General features: G+C 48.5%; 1 protein-coding gene across 1 annotated transcript in view; it reads right to left on the reverse strand.

The window, feature by feature from the left end:
* Nucleotides 1-5,284: 5,284 nt before the first annotated feature.
* Nucleotides 5,285-11,156, reverse strand: part of LOC103771029 (chromosome unknown open reading frame, human C8orf46) — a 12,213-nt gene continuing 6,341 nt past the window's right edge. The window contains exons 3-6 of the mRNA XM_008938314.1: nt 9,446-9,593; nt 6,458-6,519; nt 6,257-6,342; nt 5,285-5,471 (exon numbers count right to left, since the gene is read on the reverse strand). Coding sequence (XP_008936562.1) covers nt 5,285-5,471; nt 6,257-6,342; nt 6,458-6,519; nt 9,446-9,593 — 483 coding nt within the window. The remainder of the gene's footprint in view (nt 5,472-6,256; nt 6,343-6,457; nt 6,520-9,445; nt 9,594-11,156) is intronic.

Here is an 11,156-nt window from a genome sequence, read left to right on the forward strand (position 1 = left end):
ACCGCAAGTAGGGCAGCGTCGCCCTGCGCTGGCGGGCGGCCAGGCTTTGTGTGCGCCAGACACCAGATGGGAAGCAATTATGAGTGTGACAAGCAGGTCATCTGGCAGACACTCTGTGGACCTGCTGCTGCATAATTTTTGGCGGGAAGAGGAGAGCTTTCTCTGTTCTCCCCCTCCCCTTTTGTTGCTGTTAATCCATCCTCTCCTGTAGCGACCTGCAGAGAGCGGGTGCAGAGCACCCTGTGCTGGCTGAGCCTCTGCTCCCTTTGTGCCCTTGCTGGCGCTCACCAGACTGAGAGTGTTTTTCCTTCCCTTGGTTACACTTGTGTTCATACGTCCTGTAGTCTGCAAATACTCACCTGCAGTGCTGGCGTGGATGTTTTAGCGATTTGGCAAGCCAGGCTGGGGCAGGAGACCTCCAGCTCACGACAGGAGAATGAGGGAGCCTGAAAACTCCTCCAGCACAGACCTGGTAACAGAATCACAGATCCTAGTATGGTGGGGGTTGGAAGGGACCTCTGGGGATCATCTTGTTCAACCCCCCTGCTTGAGCAGGGTGGTCAGGCAGCCTGCTCCAAGGCTCTGGCATCCTCACAGAAAAGAAGCTTTTTCTTCACATTCAGATGGAACCTCCCGTGTTCCCCTTGCCATGTCACTGGGCACCACTGACAAGAGCCTGGCCCCAGCCTCTCGCCCCCTGGGGGCCCTTTAGCTGTTGATCAGCACTGATCAGATCCCCACTGAGTCTTCTCTTCTCCAGGCCCAACAGCCCCAGGGCTCTCAGCCTTTCCAGGGCACAGAGATGCTCTAAGGCCCCTCAGCATCTTTGGAGCCTCCACTGGACTCTCCAGTAGTTCCTTGTCTCTCTTGAACTGGGTAGCCCTGGAGAGGTGGCCTCCCTAGGGCAGAATTAGAGAGTGGGAGGAGAAACTCCCTTGACCTGCTGGCTACACTCTTCTGTATGCACCCCAAGGGGCCAAGAAACCCAGCGCTCTTCAAAATCTCCCAGCTCCCTGCAGGGCCAGGTGGAGGGGCTGGAACTTTTAGCAGCTGCAGCCAAGATGGAACCTTGTCAGTTTGTCCTTTGACCATAGTCACTGGCCTGTGAAAGGGGAGTTTTGCGAGCGCAGACAAATCAGCTTAGCTGGCTCCAGCTGAGTGTGACAATACAGCCCCCAACCCAGAGCCTGCTGCTAATTGCATTGGGGAAATTGTAGAACATGTTACATCTTCCACTGCTTTTGTCTGGCTGGCTGTGGAAAAATGGCAAATGTGGCCTGGGTCACCCGAGGTCACACTTTTGGGCACTGATAGAATGGGAGAAAAAGACCATGTTGATTTAGTTACAGTCTCTAGAGTGAAACGAGCAGGACCGGTGGGACCCTAAAGTGCCAGACCTGTGTGTGGCCACCAAGTGCTGTCAGCAGGACTGTGGATCTGCGTGTTCAGGAAAGTCGTCATGAGGTTTGGAGCTGGATCTTCGTGCACAGACACCAAAGTCCAGCTGGTGGCAGGACCAAAGCCCTTGCATTGTACCCTGGTAATTTTTTTTTCCCCCTTATAATAATGGTTTTTTGTTTTTAATTTAGTAACTTTGAGAAATCCTCTGGGAGCTGCGGGTTTTATTTTTTCCCTACTGCCTATGGGCAGAACATTCCCAGGCAGTGCTGGTTTCAGTGAGGAGCGGCCGAGGCCTCGGCAGAGCGGTTGGTGCCACGCTGTCAGCTCCTCGCACAGCTGCACCAAGGGCTCGCTTTGCCAAAAAGTGCCTCATCAGCAGTCAGGGGCAGGACCCTGCATGCCACAGGGTCCTTTGCATGTCTCTTCTGCTTTATGGTCCACTACCTCCCTCAGAACTGGAGCACCAAGCAAAGAGGTGGCGTGTCGCCTCTTACTATCGTGCTGCTGTGCAAAGCGTGACGGCGCCGGAGGGAAACATGGGTCTGAAACAAACTGTAAGGCAGGTGGGCGTGCAGGGTAGGAGGTGTGACAGGGTGACACCCTGGGACCTGGGGCTCCCAGCCCGTGTTTGTGCTCATCTCCTACCCTCGGGGCAGCTCTAAGGCCCCAGCTACTCCATAGTGCTTATTAATTAATGAGGCTGTTAAAAACTATGCCGTTTTTTTTTTTTGGAAGTGACTCCAACCTAATGGCTGAGGAAAGAGGCATCATTCAGACATGCTTCTGATTCACCCCAAATTGTCCCCCTCTGAGCTCAGCTGCTTGATTTAGCTGGGCCTTCATCTAGATTTAATAAATATTCAAGTCTCTTTGTTCTTCTGAAATGCTTCACTTCTCATTTTAGCAATCTTTGTGCCCATTCAGTTAAATAATAGTTCTGCCACTTAAAAAAAAAAAAGTTTTCAGTACCACTTAGGGCCAAGCTGCTCACTTGTGAATAACCTATGGAGTTAATACTGAGATTTTAAAGATATTTATGGCTATTTGACACCTGCATTGTTTGTAGAGTTCAGGTATGGGGTTTCATCTGAGAAATCTGACTTGCTTCATTTTTCTCTGTCTGTGCAAGTCCTTAGTTTGCAACTTTTCTAGCTGGGTAGCTCTCAGATGTGACATTATTTTGCAAATGCCAATGTTTGAGTTAAAAATATCTTTTGTAGAACGTTTGTGGTGTTCCCCCAAGCAGCAATGTGTCTGTGATCAGCTCTTCTGGCAAGGCCGTTTGCTGCAGGATCTGCAAAGTGAAGTGCAAAAGGGGAAGGAAGGCGTGTAAAGCGTATCTGAGATTTGTTTTTTCCATGCATCAGTAGGAGTTATATAGTAGCCTCGCTTTAAATTCACTACAGCTTATTTAAATAAAGTGGTATGCAAAGTGATGGTGGATGTTTTAGTGGGTAGCTCTATCACAAAGATGTTTTTGAATTGGCAAGAAGAACCTTTTTTGGGAAATGAAATAAAAATGACTGTAAGTGTGATGGACTGTCAGTACACAGGCTATTTCAGTCAGGCTGGGGCCCTGCTCAGTCTCTAGTTCCAGGGAAACCCAAATTATAAAACAACACAAGACACATCTGAAAAATGCATCTTCTCACAGCTGTTATGAAGTTATGACAAGATGTGGGTCAGGCAGTGCCAGAGGCAATGCTTTCAGCTGGGCTGTTAACAGCTTCTCTCTTTGATGGCAAAATGGTACAGTTATTTTTTTAATCACTATTTCACATTTTATTCTTTGCTGTCAGGTGTTCACGTTCCTCAGTGCCATAAACCCTTACTTTACTTGCCATGAAATGCTTCCCCAAAGCCTTGAAGTCACTGAGAGCCAAATATTATCACATGCTACTTGGGGGTTTTTTAATTTTTTTTTTTTTAGGACTAGGACATATTTTATTTGAATAGATAAAATAAGTATCTACTACAATACAAGAAATCTCCACAGCAGCACCTGGAATATAGAGAAATTAAATATCCTTCTTGTAAATCTCTGCTCTTGTAGACCCAAATTATAAATTAAATAAATAAGAAAACCATAAATACACATTTCAAGATACAACAATTAGGTAAAAACATGAATTCTCTCCTTGTTGCCTCCATCCTCTACCGCTTAAAGCTACTAATTAACAAAGGAAATACTATGCTACAGCTTTCTCAACAGACAGAACTCTCACTGCCCTGGGCTGGGTGTTGGGTGCTCCAGGGGTCACGTTAGCTACGAGGGCAGGGACCACACATGCCCACTGTCTTAATTACCCCAAACGCAGCAATTGGACCTTTCCCAGTGCCTGCCCATCTTCTTTATTTTTGCTTTGTTTAGGGAATGAGACCAAAAAAGGAGAACTGGTGGTTGTTCTTCGCCCTACTCCTTGAGCACGTGTGCCATGTGAGAGAGCAGTCCCACTGAATTTACTACATTTACCTATATGCATAAAAACAGCACGTGCCTACAAGGCCAAGGCTTCTGGCAGGAATTCTATGGCCTGGGGGGTGGTGGGGTGTCTGGTGTGGCGGATGTTGTCTCTAAAAGATACTTCAGGAAAATCTTGGCCGTGGCTCCAGCTTGGTTCAGTCATGGAGGACCTGATGTTGGCACGGTCATTGTGTCCAGACTTACACAGGAGCAGTGTGTAATTTGAAGGTGGGACCCCTGTGAGAAAGCTGCTCTAGTGCTGTTCAGGTGTGCAGCCCTCAGCAGGCCACCACCACCTCTTCTCCTTGCCTTGCCAGCAGCAGGGGCTTTTCAGAGTGGGGGTGATGAGGAGCTCTGTTCTCCTTCTTTCTCAGGAGGAAGAAGGAAAAGCAGGAGAGAAAACCATCCCGCTGTTGGGCCTGGCCCTGGAAAGGACTTTTGCCTTTGGTAAAGAGGAGTGTGATTTCTAGCTGCAAGGATGTCCTCTGAGGTGTCGAGCACCTCTGAAGGAGAAGTCTGTGACTGAAGCAGTGGTGGACAGCTGAATGTGAGGACTGACAGACTTTTTTTGAAGGGTTTGTGCCTCTCCCCTCTTTGGCAGATGCTGCACTGAGTTGGCTCTGGCTGTATGAAAAGCCATCGTACCTTTTTATCATTCCTTCCCCATCCTGCTGCCTTGCCAGCACATCCAGCCCCACACAAATCATAGAATCATTTTGGTTGGAAGAGACCTTTAAAATCATGGAGTCCAACCATTAATCCAGCACTGCCAGGTCACCACTAACCCATGTCCCTCAGCACCACATCTCCACAGCTTTGAAACCTCTCCAGGGATGGGGACTCCACCACTGCCCTGGGCAGCCTGGGACTGGCCTGGACAACCCTTGCAAGGAAGAAATATCAAAACTGAAGAAAAAAAGATTAGCATATGTAATTCAACCAAGCATATCATAAGATGTGATTGTTATCTTGTGATGTGAGAGGAGGAAGAGGACAAGCAGTGGTGCATGTCAGGTAGAGCCCTGGGATTTAATGGCACTCTGCAGCTGACCTGTTACCTTGCAGGAATACACAAAGCTCTTGGCAGGCTTTTCCTGGTGCACGTCCGAGCTGACTGAGACAGGAAATGTGAGCTGTGAATGGGCCAGCTGTAGTTTCAGGATCACTGAGCTGAGACATAAATCTAGTGGCATACTTGGGATTTTAGTATATTGCAACAAAGAAAGGCCAGGGAGTTGCATCACAGTTACGTTTTTTCCCCTTGATTGGCCTTTCTCCCACTGCTCTGAGGCGATGGCATTGAGTAATGAAAGGGGTGTTTTCCTGGCTGAGCTCTGCTGTGTCTGTTCCCTCATCAGTCCTAGAGCACCTTGTCCTGGCTGGAGTACCTTCTGTTTTTCCAAGTGATGCTGAGCCTTATCAGTCCGACTCAAAGGCACTGTTTGTTGCCCCCAGGTACTCTGACTTCTTCTTGTGCTTCATCCACATCTTCCTCAGGAGGCTGGGTGTCCCATACAGGTTGCCTCCTGTCAGTGGTAGGGAAGCTTCTGCTCCGGGTGGCAGGGTCAGGTCATACTCTGATGTCTTTCTCCAGCACTGCCTGTGGCTAGCAAATAAAGCACAGGCTGGTTTGGGTGGGAAGAGACCATTAAAGGTCATCTGGTCCACCCCCCCCTGCAGGGAGCAGGGACATCTGCAGCTAGAGCAGGTTGCTCAGAGCCTGGTCCAACCTGACCTGGAATGGTTCCAGGGATGGGGCATCGACCACCTCTCTGGGCAGCCTGGACCAGTGTCTTACCACCCTCAGTGTCAAAAATTTCTTCTAGTCTGAATTTCCCCTCTTTTAGTTTAAAACCATTGCCCTTGTCCTTTCAGGGAGTTGTTGAAAGTGAGGTCTCCCCTGAGCCTCCTTTTCCTCAGGCTCAACACCCCCAGATCCCTTGGCTGCTCCTCTCCAGTCTTGGGCTCTAGACCCTTCCCCAGCTTCATTGCCCTTCTCTGGACATGTTCAAGCCCCTCAAGGGCTTTTGTGGTGTGAGTGGCCCAAAAGCGAACCCAGAACTCAAGGTGGGGCCTCCCCAGTGCTGAGTCCAGGGGGACGATCTCTGCCTTGGTCCTGCTGGCCACACTATTCCTAAATATACACCCTAAAATGATGAGTGGCCGTGGCTGGTGATGCTCCACCCCGTCCTCCCGCCGCTGTCTCCCTGCCTTCAAGGCCAGCAGCATGGCTTTCCTGTCAGCCACCGAGCTCCTGCAGCTCCCATCCAGGGGTCAGCTGCAGAGCACTTGGTGTTTCTGGTGAGAGGGTGACCAGTGCTGGAGGTACCCCGCCCCCTCCCCTGCCTGGCAGCCCCCCGGGCTCGGCTGCAGGGCTAGGAAGGGACTTACTCTTCTGCAGAAGCCCTGTTGCCCACGGGCAAGCCTGTGGCCTCCGGCGCGCTCGCCGTGCGGTGGGCAGCCGGCGGTGGAGGGCCCTGCAGGGGGAGAGGTGTGGGGTTAGCCACTGCTGCCTTCACGGGGACGTGCTGGCAGCTACTGGGGTTTAAGGTGCATCAGACAGCAGGAGTTGGTCTTGTTGCATTTACTTACGAAAGATTTTCCATCCAAGAGGTGATTACAGGATTGGAATGACTCTCGTTCAGGAATTCCCACTGCAAAGCGTAAGAAACATGGTAGTTATCCCTTGGCACAGCTTGGACCAAGAACCTCCTTCCATGCTGTTAAACCTGGCTACGAACAGGGCCCAGACTCAGGTTGTAGTCCCACTAGGTTTGATCATAGCCAAAATTTGCAGAAGTTTCTTTGTTATAATCATCTACTGCAATGTCAAAATAAATTACTTTGGAATTGTTTAAGGCATTCTGGAAAGTCACTCCACTGCTTGCTCCTAGGCTTTTGAAATGAGGTGATGAACTCTCTTTAGAAGATCAAGCTGAGCGGGAGCCCTTCCCCTCTTCCAGCACTGATTTTGTGTGTGTCTATACAGAGAGCAGTCCCAGCTGCTGCAGTTTTGGGGGAACAGTTTTTGTGCATCTTGGAGCCCTCGTTCCAGGTTTGTCTTGCCTGGGTGGTCATTCTCCTCTCTGGATTATCCATACCTGGGCAGCGACATGTGCTACATCCACCCTGTCACGGGGGGGGCTTTCAACCTTTCTGCCTGCTTTCTGTTCCTGGCAACTTTCACTTGTCTGCTGTTTTTAAGAAGGATATCCAGGTAAATGAAGAGCAAGGATGCCAGGATTCACTGAGACAGAGGATGGAACGTGACTTGCAGCTGCTGTGACCCATGGAATGTAAGTGATGACAGCAAACATCGGCAAGAGCCAAGGTGCTGCCTACAGTGCTGTGTCCTGCATGAGTTAGCAGTCTGCACTGTCTTCTCCTTCTGGGGGCAATATTTCACCACGATGAATGCTGTAACCAGCCTCTCACTTCCTGCTCCCTGCCCTGCCGCCAGTAATTCCATCAGGGACCTCACTGCAGCCCTCACATCAAAGCCTAATTCAATTCCCTCCTCTCATCTTGCATGTCAGGTACTAACAGCATCCAGCAAGTGGCTCCAGGCATCCGTGCTATAGCTGATGTCCATTTTTTTTCACTTTGTTTTTGTTTTGCTCTTGTCTGACTCTTCCCTTCAGTCTGTCTCTCTTCTTATTAGATAAAGAAAATGTTCTGGCAAACTTATAGCAAACTATCTAAGCAAAAGCAAGTCCTCATGGCTTCACACCCATACCTGCCACTTAGGACAACGGTGCCTGGGGGTGGTGTGAATTCCACTTCCAGAAGGTGCTATGGATGCCTGAGCCTAGGAGAAGGGTTGCTCCACATCTGTTATTCTGACTTACCTAACGTTCCCAAGATGAGTGCTTGTACAAAAACTTGGTACAAATCCGAGTACTTCTTTCCTGGAGAATAAGTGCTTTTTTTAAAAACCAAACCTATCCATTCTGTGAAGCAAAGGACAGCTTTGAGTTTCTTGTTCTGGCCTTTCACAACACCTAATTGCACTGGACTGTCCTCGTGCTTTGGTTTGTGTGGGGGGTTTCTGATGCTGGTAAGAGGTGTGCTGATGCTCTCATCCATGCTCTGGTCTACAGTTCTCACTTCCTCTGAAAGCTGAACTGCTCACTCTGTGACCCAGATTTCAACTTGTGCTTGACCAAATCTGAAGTTTATTTAATACTTGTCTATGGAGCAAGCGTGGAAAACTCTACAGACACAACCCTTTCCAGCAAGAAAGCTGAAGAATGGCTTTGAAGGGTGAAATTAGTGTTGTGGTTTTGCATTTGTAAAGAGATTAATGAGAACAGATGATACATATTCATACATATACCTCACTTCATATCCCATTATGCTGGCTCTGGGCTCTCTCACAGCCCCATTCTCTGTGTAGGGCACAGTGTGGACTGAGCCCAGACACATCATAGCAAAGAGCTGTTGTTATTTTCATGCAAATTTTTGCAAACACTTCTACTTTCCTCCCCTTTAAAATCCTAAACCTGTAAAGTCAGGCAGTCAAAAGTTATGAAACACCAGAACTGGACCAAAGTTGTTTCATCCTCTACAAGGATCTAGCCCTTGGAATTCAGTCTTTAATTTGTGACCAGAAACCACTTTTCCAAAGACTTTCTGCTTCACTCCTACAGACTGGTCACTCACAAAGCAGCTGTTCATCTGTAGCTTTTATTTCCCAGTGCACAGTCCTGTACTTACCTTCCCCATCAGAGAATCCCCTGAGGACAGCACTATTCATATTTTCACTGGTTCTTCTGTATTGCTGATCACTGTGGTCATCATCTGCACAAATGTTTTTAAAAAATGGCTTCATCACCTCCTGGAGGATGAGGGGTTATGTGCTTTTGCCTTGTCCAGATGCTCCTGGTGAGTTTGTCCTGTCCTGTTCTCCTTGCTCCTCAGTCACTCCTTTTTCTTTCATTTTCTGTTCTAATTTAAGCTTAGTTTCTCCCTTTTTCCCATTCACCATCACAGTTTCTTTGCCAAATCACTTTCCTTTCTCCCTCTCTGAGAACTGTCACCTTTTCCTCCTCTTCTTTTCAGCTTCCTACATCTTTTCTCTTATTCTTCTTCCAAACATAACACACCACCACTGAGGGAGCTGAATGAGCAGTCTATTGGTGTTTACTCATTGCCTTGGTTTTGCATTGGCAAACTGTTTTTCCTTCAGGGGATTCTCACAAATCTGCTGGAGGAGTTTTTGTTGACAAAACAAAATCAGGTCTGTGGCTGACATCCACAGATAAGTATGTTTCATCACAAATAAGTATGTTTTGGTTCTGAATATCTTACATAATAAGATGATTCAGGCAAGCTTGGTAATTTGCAATCTATCATCTCTAAACTACTGTCAGCCTTTGGAAAGGAGGGAGCATTTCTGACTCTGAATAAGGTGAGTGCTCTGCAATGCCACAGCTGTTATTCACTCCACTGGACACGTTAAGCATGGAAGCACCCTTCAGTTCCATGACCAAGCACCTGCTTCACTGCAGGCTGGCAGAACTGCACTATCTACAGATGTTGTGAAGCCACAGAGGAACACGGCCTCTTCTGCAGCCTTACCCTTGGTGGGGTAGGGTCCCCGCTGCCCACCCTGCAGGCGGCCCAAGCCTCGCACCTCCTCTTCCCTGTAGAGCACCTGGAGGAGGTCACCCTGCTGGGGCCGTGGCTTCTCTGCCTGGTGGGGCCGATGGTCCGGCACGGCTGCGACCTGCAGGGAAGAGACAAAGCCCCCCTGTTACACCCAGCCTTGGAGATGAGGTGGCCCCTCGAGGTCAGGAGGGAGCAGTGTGGTGCTTGCTCTTCCCGCTGCTTTACTGTCACCCAAAGGGGGTTTGGTCAGCTGAGGACTGTGGGATTTGTGGGGTTTGTTTTGTTCAGCTCCTGCCTCTGTGCGTGAGATGGATGAAAGTATGGAAAAATCCAGTGTGGTTTCTCTGGGACCCAGATATTCATTGCACCTTTTCCATATTCTCCTCAGGAGACTAAAATGTGGTCCTTTTCAAGACCTACTGCATGGGATATGCCTTTGAGACAGCTCAAATCTAATTTCTTATTGCATCCTGTCTTGGGCAATTGGTGAAACTTACAGGATGTGAATTGCAAACGTTATTTCTTCATGGCCTCTCCCATCTTTTGGACTCATTTGAATTTTATACTTGGTAAAGGACTACAGAGGATACAAGGCTGTGAATCAGGGATGGGCTGATGGTGGATGTAGCAGGGCTGTTATCCAGGATGGGCAGGAAACAATCTTAAGAAGAATAAAGTCCCAACAACAGGGAAAAAGCACTTCATACTTTGGCTTCCTGCCCCCCCCACTACTTGATAACTGTTTTTTTTTTGTTTTTTTTTTTTTTTTTTTTCAAAAACAGGAAAAAAATAAAAACCCCAACCTGGCAACTTTAAACTCTTTTAGCTCCAGGTACCCTCAGGAGCCTGTAGAAGGTTATTTTGACCTGGATCCTACTGACCAGGAGGACAATGAGCAGAAACTGCCCAACAGCAGGCAAAAACACTGCTGGAAAGGGCTGGTGAGGCAACCAAAGCCTAATCCAAGACCTAAGAGGGGTTTTCTCTTAGATCTGTGGATTTTGGCTCACAGCCTAACACAGTCCTTGCTCTGTAAGCTACTTAAGCATGTGCCCACTGTTAAGTTAAAGTCAAAGGGACTACTGGTGTCCTTGAAGACAAGCACGTGCTGGGGCCCAGCTCTACTGACCACGTATCTGGCCGGACAGCGCTGAGCCTCAGCGTCGCTCCAGTCACTCAGAAGTGAGGGTGATACTGATGGTGAGAGGCTGCTTGCTGCCTGAGCAGTTGGCCTTGGCTGTCTCCCAGCTACCCCTGGACCAGTTCCAGGACCCTTTATCCCTGTGCAGCAGCTCCTTACAGGCTGCAGGCTCCTGTGTCCTCGTGTGAACCAAGATCTTCTGGCTTTCAAGGAACACCCCAAAGCTCAGTTTTCCCAGCACCTCTGGAAATGCGCTCAGGGCTCTTGGTCACACTCAGTCTTTGGTGTTTCACAGAAGATGTCACCAACCCTCTGCTACTGAGACATTTGAGGTCACTTCCTTTACATGGTCATCAAAAGAGCATTTTTGGTGAGTAAGTTGCTGGCTGCAGTTGTCTCTAATCCTGAAAGTGGCTTATTTGATCAGTGTAAACCACCACAGACTTGAAACTTAACAACCTGCTTATGCATTGCAAAGGATGAAATAGAGTTTTGGGAAAGGAAGCAAGATTTTTAACTCCATTAGCAGCAGGTATTATT

Source organism: Merops nubicus, unplaced genomic scaffold, assembly GCF_000691845.1.
Source record: "Merops nubicus isolate BGI_N331 unplaced genomic scaffold, ASM69184v1 scaffold12234, whole genome shotgun sequence".
Taxonomy (NCBI): Eukaryota; Metazoa; Chordata; class Aves; order Coraciiformes; family Meropidae; genus Merops; species Merops nubicus.